This window comes from Chelon labrosus (genome assembly GCF_963514085.1).
Source record: "Chelon labrosus genome assembly, chromosome: 11".
In the NCBI taxonomy this organism is placed as follows: Eukaryota; Metazoa; Chordata; class Actinopteri; order Mugiliformes; family Mugilidae; genus Chelon; species Chelon labrosus.
The window spans coordinates 21,797,987-21,823,252 of NC_140344.1; the positions used below are offsets into that span (position 1 = coordinate 21,797,987).

The 25,266-nt window shown below is 42.9% G+C and overlaps 2 protein-coding genes across 2 annotated transcripts in view; both read left to right on the plus strand.

Moving 5' to 3' along the window:
• The window catches only part of btbd11b (BTB (POZ) domain containing 11b), a 70,792-nt gene extending 54,654 nt beyond the window's left edge, over positions 1-16,138 (plus strand). The window contains exons 4-17 of the mRNA XM_084555764.1: positions 4,455-4,607; positions 4,859-5,024; positions 5,764-5,853; positions 7,520-7,621; positions 9,188-9,281; positions 9,592-9,727; positions 11,032-11,252; positions 11,375-11,553; positions 12,982-13,087; positions 13,372-13,474; positions 13,970-14,051; positions 14,178-14,246; positions 14,408-14,521; positions 14,611-16,138. Of these exons, the coding sequence (XP_084411890.1) occupies positions 4,455-4,607; positions 4,859-5,024; positions 5,764-5,853; positions 7,520-7,621; positions 9,188-9,281; positions 9,592-9,727; positions 11,032-11,252; positions 11,375-11,553; positions 12,982-13,087; positions 13,372-13,474; positions 13,970-14,051; positions 14,178-14,246; positions 14,408-14,521; positions 14,611-14,820 (1,825 nt within the window). The 3' untranslated portion in view covers positions 14,821-16,138. The remainder of the gene's footprint in view (positions 1-4,454; positions 4,608-4,858; positions 5,025-5,763; positions 5,854-7,519; positions 7,622-9,187; positions 9,282-9,591; positions 9,728-11,031; positions 11,253-11,374; positions 11,554-12,981; positions 13,088-13,371; positions 13,475-13,969; positions 14,052-14,177; positions 14,247-14,407; positions 14,522-14,610) is intronic.
• A 3,225-nt stretch (positions 16,139-19,363) lies between these two features.
• On the plus strand, positions 19,364-22,863 carry mlc1 (modulator of VRAC current 1; the record flags this gene model as incomplete). The annotated part of the gene is made up of 11 exons (XM_084555802.1): positions 19,364-19,615; positions 20,038-20,127; positions 20,307-20,360; positions 20,462-20,563; positions 20,659-20,760; positions 20,849-20,914; positions 20,998-21,114; positions 21,216-21,272; positions 22,025-22,147; positions 22,356-22,517; positions 22,783-22,863. 11 exons carry the CDS (start codon positions 19,364-19,366, stop codon positions 22,861-22,863), a joined length of 1,206 nt encoding a protein of 401 aa, XP_084411928.1.
• Between the last annotated feature and the right edge of the window lie 2,403 nt (positions 22,864-25,266).

The following is a 25,266-nucleotide window of genomic DNA, read 5'->3' on the forward strand; positions in this document are numbered from 1 at the left end:
GTTAGAGAAACAGATGTTAACACAGCCATCTGATAAGCAGTGCAGTTAATGAAAAACATTTTTTATTGGCAGAGAAGGTACCGCATCATAATTGAGTTGTCAAAACCGTTTTTTTGTGCTTTATACAGTTTTTATAAAGCAGCAGCACCGTCACAGAACGAGGCAACGGAACGGGACCGTCTGGTATTGATTAATCCATCTGACCCTTTCACCTCGTTTTGTACCATGCGACAGCAAAAAAATTGCCCTTTTATTGCATTTTTAACGTCCATTCAGACAATAACAAAGGAACGTTACGAGCCACAGTGAGATAAAGTGGAAACTCTCTTCAATTATACACAATTTACGCCCCCGTGTCTGTCCTCTTTTTCACCCGAGCTTGTAACTTCATAGACACAGTCCAGTGGTGATGCTCCTTGAGGACTGCAGAGATCATTTAGCATTTTTTTTATTAGTATTATTATATTTCTTTCTGCTTACCACTAAAATGGCACACCAGATGTTTTTCTGGAAGGGGAAGCACAGTTTATTATAAGTGAATTGTGAACTTATCGGCTGCTTGACTGAGCTCTCTGGACGACTGGAGCAGGGGCTGTTGGAGCGGTCGTGCACGGACACGTCAGTACTGATAATTACAGCCGTTGACATAGTGGGACATTATCAACCGGCAGCTGTTGGACTCTGTTGGTGACTTATGAGCAAATGGTGTGAGGGTGAAATAAGGTTTCCATGGCGCTAATTCCCTTTATCCTCTGTCATAGTTTTCCCAGAAGTCAAAAAAGTCAGAACAGTTCTCACATTCTTCTTCAAGAGTCATTTCTGCCGGAAACAAACTCTACGCTGCCCTTATAAGCTTATTATTATTATTATTATTATTATTATTATTATTATATAGTATTTAATATGTCCTGCAGTTTGGTGGAAACCCCCTGTCAGCTCCCGGCACAGGTGGGAAACTGGGCTGACAGTTGAGCCTGAGCAGTCCTCCTCTGGGGCTCCAGATTTTATCACCTGCAGCAGAGCAATTTATCAGCTAACGTGCGCCCCAGGTGTCCCGCTCGCGCCTGGTTTAGCTCGAATCACCGCTTGCAACCGGCTTCACATTTAGCCGGGTTTAAGCGCAGCGCGAGAGCCAGAATTTAGGGGGGAAAGCGCCACGACTGCTGCAAAAGTTTCCTTCAGGAATGTCTCTACGCTTTATTGCAATTCTTGAAAGAGCACTGCATGGAAACGGCACAGCCTTGAACTCCCCGTGAACTGGAGTTTCCATTTGGCTTGGGAAGGAATTCGATGCCATTATACGTTCCCCGCCTCTTGATTAGGTGTTGTGTGCTGCTTTACATCATGTTGCTGTAGGTCAGACCTCTTTGAAGTTTGCGTTTCTCAACATATAAAGACTATTATTAAAAGACCCCTCCCATCAACTGTCAGGAGTGGCTAATTTAAAAGGAGTGACAGATGCGACCATGTGTAATAATCCAGACATTAGGACATCCTTTGTAAAGTGACATGTTGATCGGTAAATCCCAGAAGAAGTTTCATCAAGCGCCTGCTGCATATTTACCCTCACCTGCACTAGTGAGAACACATGCAGTCTGATATAACAGTCCCCTTCTGTCACATTTTAGATTTTCACAAAAGGGGATAGGACCCAAAGGGAATGAGGCAGGGTGAAAGAATAAATCCAATTTAATGAAAAAACAAGAACAAAAGGCACTGCAGCTGAGGCAGAATGATACAAACAAAAAGGTAATCCAGCAGAAGTAAACAGAAGTAATCTACCAGGAAAACACAAAAACCAAACATGCTGCGTTAAGTCAAAAAGGGTCAAAAAGACAAGGAGGGAATGGCCGATAAGCACAACAAATCACATCCAGAAAGACTCAACAGATGATTTGACACAGGACCGGATCAGCCACAACATTAAAACCACTGAAGTAAATGACGTTGACGATCTTGTGACAATACAATGTTCTACTGGGAAACTTTAGGATTCTTGTGGATGTTATTTAGACACGTACCACCCACCTAGACCAGATCAGGCATCCCTGTCCTGTAGCAATGACACTCCTTGATGACCGCAGCCATCCCCAGCAGGATGCAGCCTGACACAGACACACACACAACAACGGTTTAACTCAAAAAAACATGAAGAACAGCAGAAGGTGTTGACCTGGCCTCCAAAATCACTAGATCCCAAACTGATCAAGTATCTGTGGGATGATCCACAGAGGCCCCTCCTCTCAACCAATAGGACCCAAAGGCCCCCACTAACAACATTCTGTTGCCAGACACCACAGGACACCCTCAGAAGGCTCATGTCCATTCTCTGATGAGTCACAACTGTTTTGGAGGCACAAGGGAGACCTACACAATATTAGGAGGGTGGTCATAATGTTTCGCCCGATCGGTGTGTATTTATTATGTTGATTTGCTTTTGTACCTGCATGCATTTTCATGCACGTAATGCGTTATAGATCAGTCTCTAGTTTGTATTACTTCGTAAGCCCCGTGAATATCAGCATATTGATATGCATAAAGTACGACGAGCGTCTGCGCCAGCCGTGCATAATATGACAGCTCATTGTTTTGCTTAAGTGAAGAAAATGTGTATTTATATCGGTATCGTGCCGTCAGTACAGTAACGAAGGTCACAGCGTAACATCATGCATATGTATCTTCATGCATATTCCGCTCAGCTGCAGCAAACACTGGCGCAGGATGAGTGGAGGAGAGAGGATTTATAATTCATTCACTCTCGTGGTTATTGTTTTCGCTGTCTCCAAGGAACAATGATGGACATTTCTCATTATTACTGACATTTTATACACTTAACAATAATAAAAAAAACAAAAAAACAAAACATCATTGTCACATTATTAATGATAATGTAGAGTTACAGCTCAGAGTTTAAGTGATGATGGAATAATACAACCTGCCTTGAGGTTTACTGTGTGTTAATTACCTGACACCCACACAAACACACACACAAATGGAAGCAGAGTGGTAAAACACAACTTTAAAACAAGGTGAACTAAAGCAATTCTGGTGTTAAAAGTTGATTTTAAGTCTTGCTGCAAGGCAAGGAGGTCAAGATAAGGAATGGAGAACCCATTATTGTTGGTTTAATAGATGCAAATTTATAACAATTTTGCCTTGAATCTAATATTATGGTAGACCTGCAGGTTATTGGGCCTCTGCAGCTCTGAGTTTTCAGCACTTTTGTGCAACTGCTGTTCTGCTTTTAGGAGCCTATATTCTGCTACAGTGTGTGCATCTCAAAGATCTGCAAGTTTACAAAACGTACGCCAAAGAGAGACGGTCTCTTCCACAGAAAACTCTGCTACTTAACTGCCTAAAGTACATTGTATGCAGTCCAGTATTATTAATCGTCTATATCACCATGCCATTTTCATAACGGTCTCTTTGGCGCGACACATGTTCTTAGCGGCAAATCAAAACCAACTGCTCTTTTCTGCAAAGGGGGTCCTTAAAGAGACAGGAGCCGAAACTGAGCGTTTTCAGACGGAGGGTGAAAAGAGGTGAAGCATTAATGTACGGGATGAGAAACATAATGTGTTCGTTAACATTAAAGCATGTCAATCTGTTCTGGTAGAGCTCCTGTATAAAATTATGAGCCCGTAAATGAACATAGCACAGCCTCTTTAAATGTCTTGTTTTTCCACTGATATCACCGCGTGCTCGTTGTTTCCTGCTTCCGTCTGATCAAACAGCACACTAACAATCAATCCCTTAGTTTACTTTAAGCAGACATTAAGATTTAATGAGCAGTGTACTGTATGTTGTCCTGCAGTCACTCCATTAATTCACGATGCATTCCCAAGTCCTTATGATGCTGTGCAAAACCAATTAAAAGCAACTGACCTTGTAAAGTGTTATGATGTAACGTGTATTCACTGTGACTGGTGTTACATCCCGAAACATTTTAATGCATGTAGAAACTCTTATGATTTATTATGCATTATGTGCGTTTATTAAGACGTACTATGGGTTTTTGTTGTCTTTACATATGAACGGCACCGGCACAGTTTTAGAGAGTTTTAGAATGTCAGGCTGGCAGGTTTTAGTTTTCTAAAACAGTGCAGAGCAGATAATGACAGGCTTAAAAACACGGCGGGCAAATATCTCACACAGAACGCCTGAAACAGCTTCTTTTCCAGTGTTTTATAAGCTGTGGTAAGCTTTTTCTCAGATTTTCTCTCATCCAGTTTTCTGTGTGACACTCTGGTTTTAAGGTCTTTGATTTCATTTTCCAGACAGAGTTCATCCTGTTCTCAAACATCCGCTACACCGGGCAATATCTCCAAAATAACATATGCAAATTCTGTATTAGGTGGATTTTCCTTGCAAGTGCCTTGGCGCACTAAGTACTCGGGTGTGACTTAAGTTCAGCGTACCTCTCTAAAAACGTGTGCCTCCATCTCCCCCTACAGGCCGTTCATGGTGCTGCCGCCTCTGATGGAGTGGGTGCGCGTGGCCGTGGTCCACACCGAACACAGACGCAGCTTCTCCGTGGACAGCGACGATGTCCGGCAGGCTGCCAGGCTGCTGCTGCCCGGAGTGGACTGTGAGCCCCGTCAGCTCCGGTACGGCTGTGAGGAGTGTGTGCGCGTCTTTAGGCTGCAGAGAGCAACATCTTCATCTGAACCCACAAACAAAACACACACACACATTAGTGATATGAGCAAGGAAAAATATATATGTTCTCAAGTGCTCATCCTCCCTATAGTGTTAAAATAAATAATGCTTATCGGGTGTTACGGATATTATGGCGCATTGCAAACAGTCATAACAGTCAGCCCGCTCTGTGAATCACTTTGTGTGCTTTGCCCTTCAGAACGGATGACTGCTTCTGTGCCTCGAGGAAACTGGATGCTGCCTCAACCGAGGCAAAGTTCCTGCAGGACTTGGGCTTCCGCATGCTCAGCTGTGGACGCACGGACCTGGTGAAGCAGGCCGTCAACCTGCTCGGGCCGGATGGTATCAACAGCATGAGTGAGCAGGTTAGAGGCGCAACATGTTAAATAATGCATATGGAGGCACATCTACACTCACATGCAGCCTGTGGTGGTGGAGGAGTATATTTTGTTTGCTTGGTAAACCGAGGCTCCTTCACCTTTGAGCAATGTGCTGACTTGCGAGCAAAAAAAAGGCAGTCATACATACTAAATCTCATTCTGACGTATTTCTCCCGCAGCTTTCCTGCAGAGCAGCTCTGCGTTATATCATGACTACCACCTCCAGTACAGTAAATCATCGGAGGGGGAAAACTGCAAGCGTGACTCCTGATTTTCCATGGGAAAATCAACATTTAGTTTGCGGCTGATCTAAGCAGAAACTTTCCAAATACACCGTCTAGTGTTGTACGTTTCTGTCAGACTTTCTCTGCTGGTGTCCTAGGTGGCTCAGAGGACACATTGATTTTTATGGTATCCTGTGAAAAATGTATCAATAGCAGAATATTATTCTCATAAAACTCGAGTTGCCCGGAGCAGAGCTGTTAAAGATAGAAGTTTCCTGCAGACCGAAGGTTTTTTACTACTTAATTATAAAAAAAAGTTTAACTTATGTTCACAATAGTTCATGTCAATGCATGACATGGCACTGCTTCAATAAAATGTAATCTTATGTTTGGAAGGAAGGAAGATTATGGATTTGTTAATGCAGCTTTAAAAATGAAAAAGGAAATAATGCCTTTTTAACTTCCTGTTGTTTTTGTTCCTTGTACCTGTACTTGTGTAGGGGATGACCCCCCTCATGTACGCTTGTGTCCGTGGGGACGAGGCCATGGTGCAAATGCTGCTGGATGCAGGAGCAGACATTAACAGTGAGGTCAGTCATCTCATATCTTATCTTATTCAGGGATAAACCTGATTGAGGAGCAGAGGTGTTGACAGGACGTTTTAGCTTTGATTTTTGGCATTCTTCAGTATGTACAGTTTTATATATAAATAGTTTAAAATGATGAGTATTTAGCAGTAAGTATAAGTGTATGTAATGACATTATTTGTATGGTATTTAATCGGAGAAAACCACACACGTCGCCCCTCATCTCCTCCTGTTCTCCCCCATGTGTCTTGCTGCTGCATGTGTAAGAGCTGAGGATCATGAGGCACTTGTGTTTTAAGCGAAACTCGCTCACATTCGAGCGTTCAGAGCGTGAAACGTGACACAGAGGACTGCTGCCGAGTCGTTTCTTTTCCACGTCGGAGGAGAAAACAAATTGGGATTGACTTAAAGCAAACCGAGTTCCTCACGGCGTCCGCGGAGAATCGAGGTGGCGTCCCTCGACTCTGCGCGGACGTCAGAGAGGGCCTCGTTCAGTTAAGGCCTCATGATCCTCATCTTCGTTCGTTAGTCACCTCGGCGACAACGCGTCCCATCAGCTGTTGTGTCAGAGTTGATTTCATGACCTGTAGCCGAAGCACAAAAGCTGTGCCGGCTCAAATATGAAGACCCGCTTTCAGATTCAGTTCATGCATCTATAAATACAGCCCTAAATGTACAGTGTAATTTTGTTGTATGATTCAGGTACCAGAAAAATAGTGTAATTAACACACTTCTGCAACATGCTGCAGAATTTGCGTGAACCGTGGCATTATCACTTAAGCTAAAATGGCACAACCTTACTAAAGAAACACAGGAGAACTGATCAAAACTCAGACGTTGGTGGTCTTAAGGAATATAAAGGGTATATCCAAAATACTCCCAGACGTTCTCACCAATGCTAGAGTAGAGCAGAATAGTCTTAGGGTGGTAAGCTCTAAGAAAGTAGGTACAAATCTTACAAATCTTTATTTATTTAGGACATAAAGTATTTATTTAGGTCTAACAAAACATCCAAGGCAATGCCAGCTCATATACTTTATATTATACTGTACTATAAATGAATTAAATAGTATAGACAAGTACTTCTGCTTATTTATTATACAAGGACGCCCCTACAGGAAATCTCTTCTCCATCTAATAATAACTGAGATGTAGATGTCGTAGAGAGCAGTGGCCAGCTTTTATTTCCAGTCCCAATATACAGTAGCTATAATATATAATAATGTCTCTTCCCTCTTCCCAAAGCTGGGACAGTATGTGCCTGTGTGCTCCATTCACGTGTCTGTGTCCCATGCATGCGTGTCCCGCTTGCATTCGTTTAGCCCGACCTGAGAGACGAGCCCGAGACAGGTCGGGTCAGAGTCCTGCCAGAGTGGAGCATGAAAAGTTCAAAAAGAAACCATTAGCCGAGGCCTAGCTAGACAGATCAATCCATCGTGTTCATTAGACGGCGAACGCGGTGACAGGACGTCCTCTTCAGCCCCAGGGTTCCTGGTTAATTACTCTAGCTTGTCCTACTGAGCTTCCTGTCCACCCCTCCGTCCTCCCTGCAGCAGCTTGTCTTGTGCTCCTCAGGCCGTGTAGTCGTTTTTAATGGCTTCGTATCTCTCTCCCTCACCTCTCTCCCCCTCCTGCCTATCCAACCCACCCACCTGTGTCCCTTCCCCAGGTGCCAAACTCAGTGCACAAGCACCCCTCAGTCTTTCCCGAAACGCGGCAGGCGACGCCCCTCACTTTCGCTGTGTTACACGGACATGTGCCTGTGGTGCAGGTAGTGACGTCCTTTTCTCACCTGTGATTCTCTCATCGTGACCTCTTGTTGTGCTTCAGCTCATGGTTGGTCATCATTGTCATTTCTGTCATCAAGGCTTCTTCTCGTGGTGACGATGATAACTGATCTCCACTATGAGTTTTCTCCATTTTTATTCTAATCTGTTTTTAAATTCAGATGCTCTAAATGTGATGTAGAATTTAAGCTTTTTATCATGAAACATGGTTTTTACCTTGCCACCCTTTAGGCCAGAACTTCCTGTCAATTTGTACTTTGGAGCAAACGGATCAAAGTGCATTTAGCAAGTGAAAAGTGGAACACGGCAGCCTAATTGTTATCGAACTCATTTAGCTAATTTCGTGACGTGTCCATTGGTTTTTTCAGTCGTTAAATATCGAATGGAACACGTGTGACGCTAGAATTCGGTCTCTGAGGACGTCGGATGAAAGAAAGTTCAAACGATTAAATTCAGATTAAAGCCATATCATGTAGTTCAATGAATTCATGAACAGTTTTTTCCAAGATATTAATTTAAATGCAAATAATTATAGGAGCTTGCTCAGATTTTTCTCCCTCAGTTATAATAAAATATAGTTCCTCAGATGGAGTGATACTATAATTTATTAATCATTATTTATTTGAGAAATTAAAGGAGCAGTTAAAATAGGAAGTATTTTCTGGAGATAAAGATGAGAGTAGAGGATAGTTCTCTGTTCTAGTGCATTACATCCTGCCTCAGTGTTTTAATTAAAACACTTAATATAAGCTGGTTCAGTCAATATTCTTTTACATTCTTTCAGAAAAAGTTTTTGGAAACTTGAAGTGTGCCTCAAACAAATCCGTACAAGTGCGTCTGTGTCTGGAATAAATCTTTCACGCCTCGGTGGGTTTACTAAGGCAGGAGTTTTGGTCGGCGGTAACAGATTTCACAAAAGCGGCAAAGCGTGTTTTTCTTTTTTTTTTTATCGCTGGAAGAGCCGCATAAACCATCAGAGTGGCTTAAACTCGTACAGACAGACTGCAGCTTTTGAAAATAAAACTGGCAGGGTGGAAATGAAATAAAATAAATCCTGTAGATTGTACTGGATTAGAGAAAATTAATATGTCTTTAGGTCAAAATTATAAAACCAATAAAAAGATAAATATTACTCTAAAATATACAGTATATCTTACTAAATGTTACAATTACAGTTGTTATTTGCAGTACATCTGAACATATCAGTGTGAAGTATTATTTGTCATTTGGTAAAATAGGCTTATTCGCTTAAATGAAAAGACTGAACATGGCTAGCTTAGCATCCAAGGCTATCTTCAGCCTGTCCAAAGGTTAAACATACTTGATCCGTTTAATTAAACAAAAACCTGAAGTTTAAAGTGATCACTTTTTGTTATATTAAGAAAATAATACTGAGGGTTTATTTCTACAGCAAGTGTACTACTAAAATGTGTCCAGAAGTTCAAATCTACCAACCAGATTTAAACTGTCTCTACTTCTTCTCCTTCTCCTCGCCCTCCTCTCGTTGTCCACCTCTCTCCCATCACGCTCACCTGTGTCCCTACCTGCAGCTGCTGCTGGATGCCAAAGCCAACGTGGAGGGCTCCGTGCAGGACGGGATGGAGAACTACACAGAGACCCCGCTGCAGCTGGCCGCCGCCGCAGGTACAGACGCGCAGCGGGACTCCCGTCCTGTGCCTCCTGTCCAGCTGTAGGCTACTGCGCCACGCTGGCAAGAGCAGCTGGTCGCCTATAACCAGCTGATAACAACCGCTCCCCACTGTCAGCATGATCACGGGCTGAGTTATGACTTTAGAGGCTTGTTTATCCTGCAGACTGGAAAAAATAAAGACAAATAGAGGCGTGAATGCAGTACAAATGATGAAACGATTTCTTGACTCTCTGTGTCACTCTGGTTTAATCTTATTGTGTGTGTATAAGCTCAGCTAGTCGTTTTTTCTTTTGTCGTGTGCAGGTAACTTTGAGCTGGTGAGTTTGCTGCTGGAGCGGGGGGCCGACCCCATGGTGGGAACCATGTACCGTAACGGCATCTCTACCGCGCCGCAGGGAGACATGAACTCTTACAGCCTGGCAGCAGCTCACGGACACAGGTAGGTAGCACGCAGATTTATCTGCAGTCATCGGGAAACGCAAATGCACAAAGCGAACGCACTAAGCATACCCAAGCAATTTCAGTTCACGCTACATATTCAGCATTTAATCTCGTTTATGCACAAAATCAACAGAGCATGTCCATGAAATTGACACTTCTGCCGCTGAATGGATTTGCTTGATTATGTTTACTGCTTCACTAAGCTCCTGTTTTCTTCCTGTTGTTTTCATGTTGTCTTGAAAAGCCTTGTAGTTTTTTTAGTTTTCTTGAGAACACAGACAAAAACCTCTTCACAGCCATTATACTTAACAAAATAAAGTATTCTCTGTGTGTTATCATGCAGTTGACTTTCCCAAAACCATGTGGTCTGTTATTTTTTTTATATGCTTATATCCCTAACAGCTGCGGCCCCAGGCGATATGTTTTTGGCTTGGACATATTTTACGTACGCACCTCTGTACATTAAATGAAATTTTGCATACAGTGCTGCCTTAATTAAGGAATTTCTTCAACTCTAGCACACAGCAATGCTTCATTTTACATGGTTATTTGCATGCAGATTTTATATTTCTGCACATTTAGCACATTGTCCCACTGTGTCCCCCTCAAAAAGCAATGAGTTGTAATTAAATGAAAGTAAAGAAGCAAATTAAATGCCATGTATCTGTTTTCAACTCATTAAGCATCAAATTACATAGATGGTTTTGCAAACCCCTCCATTAAATTATGTGAAAATTATTCTGAAATGCAGATGTTTAAAATAAAGCATTACTTTTTTCCATTTTAGTTGTACCTGCTTGTGCAGTTTGCACAATGGCACTGGTGCAAGGGTATCTGTGTATCTAATTCTGTCTAACAGAAACTCAACTAAAACAGCTAAAACAGCCTCAACTGCTGTATGTACGAACAAGGTTAAAGCCTAACACCGAGTATAGAATATTATGCATTCAACACATATAAAATATTCAGTGTCAGGAATGTGCCTGCTTGCATAGAACAAGTGTCTTATTTATGTATGTACACTAAGTGTTTCCATATCATAATCATTCTTCTTTAATTAAAATCCAGTCATGTGCAGCAAAGAGATGTGAGACAGTTCATTTCAGTTTGTCAGTGAACCATTAAAGTAAATACTCCAACTCAATGACTGTCATATGACAAAAACATTTCTCAATTTAATGCCACATGCAACACTGGACAATAGACACAAAGTAAAAATGTAGCAGAAATGAGTTAAATGGTAATATGTGCAATATAAGTAAGCAATTTATACTTCTGATTTTGTGCTTTCGTTCTTTACAGAAACGTGTTTCGTAAGCTGTTGTCCCACACAGAGAAAGGGAAAGGGGACGTCCTGTCCCTGGAGGAGATTCTGGCCGAAGGCTCGGAGCTGGAAGGCAGAAGCTCGTCTCAGATGGACATGATCCGAACCGGAAAGGCCAAACTCAAAGCCCTGAAGGAAGCCATGTATCACAGCTCCGAACACGGGCACGTAGACATCACCATAGACATACGGAGCCTCGGTGGGTTTCTCTAAAAACTCTCTAAAACACGCGCATGTGCTACCTCCTTCTATATGCAACGTTAACGCCTTCTTCGTGTGTGAATTTGATGTGTTTTGTTTGTGTCTGGACCCATTTTCCAGGGATCCCGTGGACTTTGCACACATGGCTGGAGTCTCTGCGTACGTGTTTCCATCAGCACCGCAGACCCCTGATCCAGGGTCTTCTGAAAGAGTTCAGCTGCATTGAGGAAGAAGAGTACACCATGGAGCTTATTACTCATGGCCTGCCTCTCATGTTCCAGATCCTCAGAGCCAGCAAGGTACTGTCTATGCCTCCTATTAAATCACTTTGAAATTAATTTTTTCCCAGTGTTGCTGTGTACAGGATCATAGCTGCAATATATATATATATATATATATATATATATTTATATTTTAATATGTATGTTCTTTTTACCGAGCATACTCATCCATCCTTCCCTCCTCCTCCTCTTTTTCATGATCGCCATTACACGGTTAGGTCATCAGCTTCACGGAGACTGACTAAGGCCCCTGGGGCCCACTCAATATCAATTACCTAAAATGATAATGATTCATGATAGGCCCCCCAATCCTCTCTGTTGCAGCTCATTAGATCAGGCCTCATTACTTGAGCTCATGATTCCCTTTGGTAGGCTATATTAGACCTAAAGCACGACATCACTGTACAGTCTGGCACCTTTGTTTGTTTTGACTACGTTGCCTTCGCTTAGCATTGCCCTGCTGGCGCGGCGAGTTTTACTGTCACTGATGACATGAATAAAGAAACACTGCAGAGTGTGCGCACACACGTGGAACTATACCACACAAGTAAACTCACAGAGACTTGCATAATAGCGAATCTCCCTCATCTCCACAAAATACAAAAGTATATATACATTTATACAATTTATATGGACATATACATACATAGAGACAGTACATATAGTATGTCTAGGCTTCAGTTGGTTTGCTGCAATGTCAGTCCTTGTCTTTGTCTTGGATGATGTATGGTTGGGGCCAGCAACCCTCATCTCTGTGATGGCCTCAGGGGCCGCTTGTACTGTTTGCACCACCACGAGGACCAGAGACATCAAGGTACAGGTCGTTCATCTTGCCTCTGCCACACAGTCTGCTCCCTCAGTCCACTGTCTCTCTATCTATCTATCTGTCCGTCTATTGTGTCTGAATAGAAAAAAGGGGAGGAAGCTGCAGAGGAACTGCATCCTTGTTCTTGGTGGAATAGGTGGCTCTGATAGAGAGTTTGTTGCTGCCATGCTTCAGTAACTGACTGCACACATGGGGCCTGTAGTGTACTGCACCGTTGCGCATCCTTTATCCCTTAGTTTTAACTCCACACAGAAAAGTGTCACACTCTTACAGCACCTTGGCCTGTCATTGTGTTCCCCATTACAGTTTTCACTAAGGAACAGTGTGTGTGACAACTAGGTAAGATATTTATCTGATGTACGATATCCATGAATATGAGGCTTATAGGAACGGTCGCTGAGTCTAAGTGAATGCTGAGCCCGGTAAGGCTGCAGAAGTCGAGCCTCTCTCACTGCACCGATTATTATTGCTTTGGGGTTGTTTGCGTCGGAGAGGAAGCATCGTGCAGGATGTGCTTGCGTTCTTGCATTAACATGTGTAGACGCCTGCATGATGGCCGAGCGCATTCGAGTGAGCTCTTTTTCCCCTCCTTGTTCGTTACTCTGTTTGTGTTTTGTCAGAATGAAGTCATCAGCCAGCAGCTGTCTGCCATCTTCACCCAGTGTTACGGCCCTTACCCCATCCCCAAACTGGTTGAGATCAAGAGGAAGCAGTCATCACGTCTGGGTGAGCATCTGACTTCATCAATTTAAACAGCTAAACAATGTAAAAAATACAACATTAAGCATTATTCTCATGCATGTTCTTACTAGTAAACGCTGTGAATAGAAAGTGCATGTAACTCCATCTAGTGTTCAGAGTCTGCAATAGGAATTATGATAATGTGACCAAACTGTTTGCAGCTGAAATGTGTCTAGAACGGGTAGGAAGGCTAAGGTGTACACCCCGTTTGCTTTTTTTTTTATTATCATCAGAAAAACATCAAGTTTTTCTGGGCGTGTATCTTTCAGATCCTCACTTCCTGAACAATAAAGAAATGTCTGACGTGACCTTTTTGGTGGAGGGGAAACCTTTTTACGCCCACAAAGTCCTGCTCTTCACGGCTTCCAACAGGTACTTAAAGATCGACTTAAATAACACATGTACAGTAATGTGTGCAGCATTAGATCCTGCTGAATGTGCCGACTCCACGAAGGGTCTGGATTGTTGTTTTTTAGCGTAGCAATGATCATATTGTTAGCATGCTGTATTGATATGTTGATATATGATGCTGTGATCCATAAAGGCTTTCTTAACTCCCTCTGGGATCCTGACAGGACGTCAATTTCTCTCCTATGCTGCATCGGTGGCAAGTAATCGATCCTGTCATGAAGTGATTGTGGTCGAAGGACAACATCATTCAAATTAGTTTTTGAGACTATGTCCTCAGAGAATATAAAAACTTATTAGCTTATTTTGCTCTCTCTCTTATCTATGCTACATCGTGTGCTGCTCTATATTAATAAGGCTTATTCCCAGTTATTCACTGCAACTACTAATTACTGAGCTGCATTAAGGATTCTCCTTTCTGACCAAGGCTGTGATTTCTCCCTTTTTACGTCTCTGAAGGTTCAAAACTCTTCTGGCAAACAGACCTTGTGGAGAAAACACATGCATTGAAATCAGCAATGTCAAATATCACATATTTCAGGTAATTACATTCATTTAAACACATAAAAGAATTACATCCTAGTAGCTACGTATTCATGCTGCCACCTTTATAAATTAATGTTTCTGTATTTATGGGTGCTGTGTATATGTATATGTGCCTTTTCAGCTGGTGATGCAGTATCTGTACTGTGGAGGGACAGACGCTCTGCACCTCAGGAACACTGACGTTATGGAGGTTGGATCATTAGTACTTTAGCTTTCACTGATCCTTTCACAGCTTTCAAATCCTAAAAGTTTTATTATAAACTGCACAAAACTGGGTTTTGCACTAAAAATAAAAGTGTACAGAACCACCAGCATTTTTCAGTGATAATTACACTAAGTTGTTTTTTCTAGCTTCTGTCTGCTGCCAAGTTCTTCCAGCTGGAAGCTCTGCAGAGGCACTGTGAGATTATCTGCTCTAAGAACATCAACACGGAAACATGTGTTGAGATCTACAACCACACCAAGGTATAAAAATGGGAAGGATTAATTCATATCGCTATCAAACGACTGTCTGTGTCAAAAGACATTTTAAAAGGAAATGTTTTTCTTCCCAGTTTCTCGATGCTCCAGATCTAGCGTCCTACATAGTGGGCTACTTCCTGAAAAACATGGTGATCCTCATCGAGCTGGAGCCTTTCAAGCAGCTGCTGTACGACGCACCTCCGGACAGCCCTGGCTGTGACATCCTCCAGGATCTGGAGAAAACCCTGGCTGTCCGCATCCAGTCCATCCACTTGTCCTCCTCCAAGGGGTCCATTGTCTGAACTGTGGATCTCTGTGATCCCATAGGAAATTACTATTCGACAGCAAAGTGAGACACGACACTGTACTGATATGCGTCCGAGTGATGGATTACCTTTAGCGAAAGAGAAAAATGAGACCGTCCAGTTATGACCTTTGTCTCTGTGAAGCTCATCAATTGCTAATATGCTTCTTGTTATCTTAGCACAGGTGGTTACAAGTCTGTCTGCCTCGTCGATGTACTGTGTGTCTACTAACATGACCGTCTAAAGACAGCTGTATTATGCCACAATTTGCCAATATATTATCGTAACAATGTCCAGCAAAGAATTTATCATTTAAGTAGAACAATCTGTTACACGCTGAGTGACTTGGATCAAGTGGGAACGCGGAAACTCAGAGATGCAACCAACCACAACAGTCAGAGACATTTAAACACATGGCTCAGTGTATTGGAGAGTTTTAAGAACCTTAGCATAACATGATAAGCCATCCGTTTATCCCCGGATATGAGGACGACTGTCTGCCGTCTCATGTTGTGATTATTTGCTTAAACATTTGAACCTGTACAGAGAAATTAATTTGTATATTTGTCAGTCACTGAGACCGGATTGCTCTTTATAGCCAACAACATCTGACGAGAATGGGACTGAAGCATGTGACTTTGAGTGGGAGAGAGAGAGGACCCGTCGTTCCTCTACTACTGTGTAAATATTGTTCATAAAAAAACCAGAGCTATTGATAATGTAAGTTAATGTATATATCCACAGATGTTTTCTCACGTGTCTTACTGTTGGATATCGCTGTAAAAACTCAAAAGCTCGTAAATATCTATGTGTAAATGTTGCATGTCAGAGGGATGACTTGTTTTTTTTTTTGTTCATTTTTTTTGTGTCACAACTGTCGGAAGATTGCATTCACACTTGAGAATAGTTTTGTCGTCAGCATGGGTCACTATAAACGTGTCGCAGTCAAACGGTGTCGTCGTTGTGTGCGTGAGAGGCTCCGGGTCCTGTTTAGTCCTTCTGAACTGAGAACATGATGTCGCTATGAGTCGTTTTTCCAGCGATTGTGAAACCACATGACGTGTATGTGTGATCTTTCCTCTATAAAGATTAATATAAAGAACGCTATGAATTTGCTCTTTGCATCTGGTGCAGTCTGTGGCTCAAAAAAAAAAAAAAAAAAAACCTCCAAGAGGTCATATAGAATTCAGTTTGATGTAAAATTTTGAAAACTGCCCTGTTTTTATTTTTTATTTTCTTCTCCACAGTGGAAAGGTCAGATCTCAGCTGGGAGGTGGTTTAATTCGACACCCACCCTGCACACAAATCAGTACAGTCAGACAAAAACATCCCTATACAAAACACTGATTTTCTTTTCTTATGTTAAAGCTTTTGAATTCAAACTTTTTAGTGTCATACTCAAGTGTTAAGATAATTTAAGTTAAAGGTGGAGTTATAATTTTTTGTCTGTTTGTTCCTAAAGTCAAACATACCTAAAATCTTCCAATCACTGTTAGCTAGCAAGCTAAGGCTATGTCTGAAAATGTATCTCTTATCTCCTAAATAGTGAGCAGCACGTAAAATGCTAATACTCTAGCATGCATTTGAGGAATCTTTAAGGACTTGTAGTGAAAGAAAATATATAAAATCCACTCTTAAATTCATTCAAACAAAATGGCGGCCAGCTAACTTAGTTCACTATAGTAAACAGGAAGCAGATGTTAGCAGCTTTTGTTAGCTTTCCGGCTACAATGCTTAAGCTGCTATTACAAGCCATGTCAGTATACTGAGCAATTTAAGGATAATTAACATGTTTATGGCTTTGTGAGGTTTTTAAAGCTTTAATTGTACCCTTGGCTACAGAGCAGGTTTTTAAAACTTTAAAAACCTCTAATGCTTAAAGCTAACCGTTTTAGCAAGCTAAAAACATGTTTAGCTGAGGTGAGGTGGTAAGCTAGTAGGGTAACACAAAAACAAGGGCATGCTTGTGCCTGTCTCATCTGATTATCAAATATGCATTGCAAATAAGTGGGGAACATTTAATCACCATAAATGAGATCACACACCTTGTTTTTATTTTATAAACATTTTGTCAGAAAGTGTCTTATATTTCAATTTCAAGATCATCATGCTACGGTTTGGATTATTGACTTTAAAGCCATAAAAACTGAGCCAGAGAGGCCACCCTTTCCTGAAAAAGGCCCAGTTTGGTCCGATTCTTCAGCTCCAATGGCCTGACCATAAATAGCTCGAAAGGGAGGGAGAAAAGGGCATGAAAATTCGAGACAGATTTTCATTGGATGCAAAAGTGTACGCCCCTGAGCGCAGGAGGAGTCGTCAGTCAAATGATTTTCTATTGTGAACAATAGGCCAGATAATGATGATGTACATTCATTCATTCATTCATTCATTTTCTGTAACTGCTGGAGCCTTTCCCTGCTGTCATCAGGCGAGAGGCAGCCTGGACAGGTCGCCAGGCTGTCGCGGGGCTAACACAGAGAGACTGACAACCATTCACACTCACATGCACACCTACGGCCAATTTAGAATCACCAATGAACCTAACGAGCATGTCGTTGGACCCAGAGAGAACTCATGCAGGTGATGGACAGTTCAAGGTATATCATATAAAGACACTTTCGAGGAGACAGACGAAGGGACTATGCTGTCAGATTTAAAGAATACATCTAGAAAGGCATGCTGAAAGAGACAATTAAAGGTGTACAGAGTGTACAGACTGGGCCTTGTTCTTTTCATGCCCACTCTTGTGCAAAAGAAGGTCAGATCAGAGCAGTGAAGACAAAGTGTGTGGTCACTCTGCAAGCAGACATGCATATTGATTAAAAAATAACTGTCAGGACAGGAGATTCCCTTTTCTATCAGATGATTGTTATTTTCAATTAGTCATTTTTGACCCGGGGCTTTTTGCCAGCCAGTGAAATCAAAAAACAATAACCCTGTCTTTTTTTTCTTTCTTTTTTTATGTGACATAAATGTCACGGATGATGAAGGATTTGTTTGACTGCATGAGTTTTTGTTTCTGAAATGGTAAGCATTCAGTCAAAAATATTGGGTTTGATATTATACTAATAGTTACTGTCGTATCCAATCAGTGCTCCTCGGATCCTATTTAATGTCTCAAGAGACTGTAGCGAAACACTTTTCTCCCTTTGAGTATTTGCAGTGTGTGTATGTGTGTGTGTGTGTGTGTTTGTCGGGCGGGGGCATCAGAATGGCGAGGGACGGGGTGACAGCAGTTGTTAAGGAGTCGCCATGGTTACCGCCGCCCAGGAACAATGTTGAGCTGAGAATGCTCCACTGTGTTAAAGACTGAACGGAATCCTGAGGTGCACATGTGCACTATAGCTCCGTTAACACACGCTGGCAAGGCGTCGTCATCCGGTGGGATTCACTCCCGAGTGAGGAGATTCTCATTTGAAGTAGAAATTAGCCATCCGTCGTCAGATTAGATTAGATGTGTCGGACAGGAGGCCGCGGGATTAAACCGTGGAAATGTCTCTGTTGCCTGTTTTCTAAAGCCCTGCTGGGCATCTTAATTTAATGGGCTGTGAACTGCAAGTAAAGCGCTAAGTAACACCGAGGGAAGCTGGGAGGGAAGCACCTCAAGGGGACACATTCGACTCAAAATCCAACAGTTTGCACCTGACAGGGTTTATGTGAATTTCTCTTTTATATTAAGTGGAATTCCTATACAGACAAATGTGTGTGTGTTGTTACGTGCTCACTTCTAAAGGCCTGTTGTTCAGTTTTGTGAGTGTGCATGAACAAATGGCAGGGTAAAAAGGGTGTTTGCCCTACTAACTCTGCCCCCAGCGCGAGCCCCTTCATCCTCCCCCCTTGTTGTCATGCACAAGCGCTCTCCCTTTGGCACAAAGCAGGCTGGCAGCACAAGAGCCATGTGTTTTAGCTCCACGCTTTGAAGGGCTCAAAAAAAAAAAAACTTTTCAGAACTGTTTCTGAGAAACGTCGTGCAACGGGGGAAAGGAGGAAGAGGAAAAGAGGAGGGGAACTGGGGAACTGGGGTGAAAGAGAGTGTTAAGCGTGAGGGAGAGATGTGGGGAGCAGGAGGAGCCGCAGACAAACATGAGCTGTCTGTCTTCCACGCGGAGATTTGAGCGCATTTGTTGAAGGATAACTTTCTGCTGGGAGAGAACTGTGGAGATTCCTGCGAGTAACACAACAGTAGGTGAGTGTGGACGGAGACCTGTGCGTGAAAAGGAGCAATGAAGTATCACTCTCTTGGCTGGTGCAGACAAGAAGGAGGGGGTTGTTTTTGTTATAATGCATGATCAATAGTCCTCTTAGTTTAATGCACCTTTCATTGATTTTTTTTCAACTGAATCTCATAATGAAGGGCTTTTATCCCCATCTCAGTTTTCAAATAAATCCTTGTTGATTGTAATAATAGTAAAGAAACATGTTGAAAAAGGTCAATTTGGAATTTCATGTTATTAGTTCTTTTCTTTTTTCCTTTTCCCAGAGGGTGTTTTCCTCACTCTGGTGTTTTCCCATCCCTTCGCCGAAGTTAGCCGTTTCAAAGATGCAGCACGAGGAGATGTCAGCCAGGGAGGAGTTCACCTACAGCCACATGTCCACTTTGGAGAGAGGCAGCGGGACGCTGGGACGGCGCAGCGACCGGGGGTCTGATAGAAGGCCGGGGGAGAGGGATAGGCCCGAGCGGGACAGCTACACGGTGGACGTGAGGGCCAGTGACCTGCAGCTGGCCCAGCCGGAGCCTCTAAAGCACCCCTGCTTCAGCTACAGGGCCTGGCTCTACAGCGTCCTCATAGGGGTGAGAGGAAAGGGAGAGTTGCGAGGGAGGCACATTACAGGATTTACCCATGTCCTCCATGACACATTAATTTAGAGGTTGGGGTGATAGTTTTTCTGGAGAAAGAAAATCCTCCCAATCTAGAAATTTTCAGTGAGAGGTGGCAATAAAAAAATCTTGTTTTGTGCTTCCACCATCAAGCAAGGAGAGAATATTCTGGGTGGCTGTGACGGGGTTGCTCCGTGTCAGCATGTCAAACGTCAGCGCTTTGTCGTTGAGCGAATATATTCTGGGATTTCTCTTTGACTGAGCATTTTCCATTTATCCTGAGAGTTGCGTGTGTGCCTGAGGCAAATGTGTGTAGGGGAATTTTTAGTTTTTTTTGCACAGTCATTGTTATTGCGTTTGCATGCATGCCTATGTGAGTGTGTGTCCATCCTCAGGGCAGTCTCCTCATCACATCTGGTTTCTCCCTGTACCTGGGAAATGTGTTTCCTGTTGCCATGGACTACCTGCGCTGTGCTGCGGGCTCTGTGAGTGACCGTCATGCAATCACAGTCACCTTCATTCGCTGATGCGGCCTCCACCTTAATGAGTTTGCGCGCGTTGTTTATATTAGATTGTCCCGTCAAAACTGCAGCAGCACATAAATTAGACGCGGCGTCTCCTAGATAGGAAAATGCACCAGCTCATTTGTTGATGTTCTTCACAGGGCATCCCTGCAGCGATAGCTAGTTTTGCTATTGCCAAGAACAGACATGTTGCAGTGAGTAAACAGTGAGCTCATTAAAGGCGAAAGAGATAATTATGTTCTAATGGATGTAGGGAAGATTGATACCAACAAAGGTTTTGTGGATTTCTTTCAAGGTGTCGGACTTCCAGGTGGTCTATGTGTCAACATTTGCTGTGACGACCACCTGCCTGGTTTGGTTTGGTTGTAAACTGGTCTTGAACCCCTCTGCTGTTAATGTAAGTCCACCTTAAGTGAAAGAACTTGTTCAAAACAATGCATTATGGTTCTATTTCCTTTCTTCAGGCTTTAACTGTTGTGCCTCTGTTCTCAGATCAACTTTAACCTCATCTTAATGATTGTGCTGGAGGTATTCATGGCCAGCACTGTCATCCTGTCGGCCCGCTCTGCAGAGGACTGCTGCTGCCACAGGAAGGTGAGCGTGATTTATTTTGTTTTGTCCCCCCCTTAGCTTTTTCATTCCACCATCTTAACCCCTCTCAATCTTTCCATCCACCCTCCAGCCGTGTGACAGACCCGTGGTTATTAAACCTGCAGTGTTCCCCACTCGTCTCCTCAAAGCATATTCTGTGAGTACAGTTTTCCGTTTTACGGCATGTGGTGAAGCTGGCGTCTGTTCCTATTATGAAACACTGATAAATGACCCTAACAGGTGATCGAGGTGATAGTGGGAATCTCTGCTGTTTTTGGAGGAATTATTGCGCTCAACATGGATGCTTTGCTGCCCGGCCCCTACTTGTCGGTGACCTTTTTCTGGATCCTTGTAGCTGTAGGTTTTCTAAGCTTTTTGTTTTTGCACAAATGTCAACTCAGAATTAGAAGACGCCATCAATTACTGCCCTGACCACATACATTTTGTATCTTTTGCAGTGTTTTCCCAGCGCTATCGCCAGCCATGTTGTATCAGAGTACCCCAGCAAATGTCTGGTGAGTACACCAATGTATGGTGCAGTGAAAAAAGGGGTGGGTTTGGAGATGGGTTTAAGCTTAGCTGTAATTCAAATACTCATTTACACTGATCGGGCATAACATTATGACCAGGGAGAAGTAAATAACATTGACCCTCTTGTGACAATTCAATGTTCTGCTGGGAAACTTTTGGAACTGGCATTTATATGGATGTTACTTAGACATGTAGCACCCACCTAGACCAGACCAGGCACCCCCACCCCATAGCAATAACACTCTTTGATGTCAGCAGCCATCCCCAGCAGGATGCAGCCTGACACAGGCACACACACAAAAAACGGGTTAGGAACAACTCAAAAATATGAAAAACAGCACAAGGTGTTGACCTGGCCTCCAAATTCACCAGATCCCAAACTGATCAAGTATCTTTGGGATGATCCACAGAGGCCCCTCTCCTCAACCCATAGGACCCAAACGCCCCCACTAACAACATCCTGTTGCCAGACACCACAGGACACCCTCAGAAGGCTCATGTCCATTCTCTGATGACTCAGGACAGTCATAATGTTATGCCTAATCAGTGTTTTTTATGAATATTGGCTGTCCAAAGTTTTTCATTCTGCTACTTTCAATCCTTTCTTTGGGAACTTAATTAGTATTAGTATCATGAGTAGATAAATTCACAGCTGTACATCCTGGGTCTATTTCCTCTTTCCTCTCCTGTTTTTTGTTCTTGTTCTTTTTTTCTCTCTTTTTCTGGTATTTCTCAGGTGGAGGTGCTGATTGCCATCAGCAGCGTGACATCTCCCCTGCTCTTTTCAGCCTCCGGCTTCCTCTCTTGCAGCGTGATCAGCTTCATTGAAATCTTCCTTCATGATGTGCCCACTGCGAAGGTGAGTTTAATGAAGTGAAGCTCCATACCGGTTGTGTGCAGTGTGCAAAATTTCTAAGCCTTGCCTATCTGACCTTGACCTCTAGCTGAATGAAAAACATTTAGGAGCTGATTTTTATTTATTTAGCTTTTTCCTGTGAAGCTGTCATAGTGACTCATTGAGAATTTCAATTAAAATGTACCCCGCATCTGTGTGTCTGTGTTCCCAGCAATCCTACGACATCCTGCTGTTGATTCTGATGGTGCTGCTGCTGGTGCAGGCAGTTCTTACTTCAGCCACTGTGGTGCACTGTGCCGCCTACAAGAGCCAGCTCCGCATGGGGGCTCCAGAGTGCGATGACGGCATGCAGACCTCAACACATTACTGTGAGGTATGCCAGGTAAAGGGTTGGAGGAGCTGTGGACCAAAATGGACAAATCTCTCTTTTGTTTTCTCCTTGCACATGTCTCTAAATTTCTAACCAGAGGCTGTAAATATGGAATGTCTGTTCTCACCATGTAAAAGACTTTTAAACAGAATAAAACTCAATGAGCTATTTATACAGTACATGCAAACAGTTTATTTAAATGTTTTTGCTACTTCCCCCTCTTTTTTGTCCCTCTCTCCCTCTCCCTTTTCCTGTTTTGTTCCATCAGCACCAAGCATCCAATGGAACGCTGCAGGATTTTGACAAAGACAGAGCCTGGAAGGCGGTTGTGGTCCAAATGGCTCAGTGAACAGTGACATAGGATGCACGGAAGTTTGCTGAGAACTGGGGAAGAGGAGGGGTAGACCAATCTCTGTAAGCTTTGAGCACAGTCACAATCCAGTACAATCCAGAGAGAGAAGCAACATTAGAAGCAAGAGGGAAAAGTGAGACTTGAATAAAGAACAGAAGATGAAGATATTTGCATAGATAAGGCTTTCAGCACTTTGGTTCTGTGTGTGATTTATTTGTTTTATCACTGTTCCCTGCTAACTATGGCGAAGAGTGATGTTATTTGACCAGGGCACAGAGGCTATGAGAAAGAATCATGTGTTAGAGGAATGAAGTTTATGATGATGTCTTGAAATACTGCAGAAAACATAAATCTGGATTTAAAGCAAACAAAGTCAGTGCTTGGCCACAAATATGTAATTATATGCAAATATATAAACTGCAGCCCATCGAAGAGAATTATATAAAATAATATGCTTTTTCAAATATGTCTTCCGGCTAATGTTGCGCCCAGTGCTCTGGTGAGTTTACAAAAAAGAATATCTGACAACATGTGAAAAACGCAACAGATTTTTTTCACCAAATAAGTTAAGTTGTCTCTGCACTCTATAGGCCTCTTTGTGTCCAGTAGTTACAGCAGTTCATTACAGAATAACTTTTTATTTTTCACTGCATATGTACAGAACTAACCGATGTAATGACAACTAACCGATACCATGTATTGAAAAATAAATCATTGTCTTCTGTATATAAAGATGTGTCTACAACATTTTACCACTGGTTTTCTTTTCTTGCCGGCTGCAGAACTTTCCAGACAGCATTGTTCAGTAACCAGCTTATGTCTCGTGTGAAGGATGTCCTGTACATTAATTGCAATCCTGATTTCTTGTTTGGAAATCAGATTCCAAAACACAGGGATTACATGTTTTTTGTGCAAACATGTACAAGAGTTCTTGGTGAATTGGTTTGGTTGAATTTTGGGATGCATCATCAGTAGTGCTCCTCTGGTTCACAGGGTGTTTCGGCCTTTCACACTATACGTCCTCATCAGAGGCGGCCGGCTATAGTGATCAGACCTGAGCCTGCATCCCATGCCCAGTTGTTGTAATGTTGCGGACATCTCATGGGACTATGCGTGGCAGGGGCATCCTGTTCCCTGAGTCAAGCCTGACCGAGAAATGATGATCTCATTATTGTTATAGTCTACCTTTAATTTACTCCCCCACTCCTGCTGCACATCAAATATTCTCACTGACAGGGATTCAGTCTCTCCTTCACATACATATATGAATCAAAGCCTGAACCTTTGCACAAACATAGGAATTACCATGTATATAAAGCCCAAAAAAAGACATATTAGACATATTATTATTAAAGATGTTTGATATTTCCCATCACGCTGCCTCTATTCTTTACGCCACCATGACAGGAAGCTGCATCTTGGACTTGAACATCATCAAGGAGAGAGAGAGAGAGAGAAAGAGAGAGTGAGACTATATTTGGAAGCAGACGTAAAGAGGAGCGGGTTCCCTAACCGGTGGAAACCGGCTTGAGGAAAGAAATGACTTGTGGCTCGGTCCGGCAGGCGAGCATCGGGGACGCGCCACTTCTTTTATTTTTTTATTTTTTGCGCGCTCACAGAGACTGTCTGCAGGCTGAACTTCAGCCAGTGTTAAATTAAAAGCCATTTCCGTGCCATTCTGCAGCAAACAATTATATTCTAATCAATAAATGAACCAGTTTCCCTAAAATAATCCCCCTCCCTTTAACTCCTTTGCGCATGCCTATGCAATCGATTATCTATCATAGTGGACTTTTGAACTTCACTTCCGTGGCTTGATTTCTGGGATGACACGACGGTGCTCGCCACACCCAGGGACTTTGAATGACAGGCATCTTCCTATTCGTTGTCTGCATGCGCCTGTGCTCACAGATGATGGACAGATTGGAGAGACCTATCAATTGGAAAGAAAAGCCTACCAGTGCCTTGTGGTTTGGTTGTAGTCTGGAGGAACTGGGCATTTTGAAATAGTGAAGCCGGTCTCCTTTTCACGCCATACTCCCCAACTCCTTGTCTGATCTTTATTATGTCACATTTCAGAGCTCTTTTAAGGCTCATGCGGGAAACTGGATCTGTGGTGTTTAAACTGTGCTCACCTGATGGCGATTATGTAATTAACATGATCCCGATTCGTGGCCTGCTAATTTGTTTTGCAGCACCTGTGCCAAGCAGCCGCTCGTCCCCGTGAGTCGTGCGCTCAGAGAGAGGTGATGTGATGTGATGAACCACGGAATCTTAATGCGTTATCTCATCCCTTGTTTCTAGAGGAAGAGGGAGGCAGGGCAGGGAGGGGAGAACAGAGGAGAGGGTTGGAAGGGACGGCGGGAGGGGAGGAGGGGAAGGTGGTGGGGGAAAAGGCGG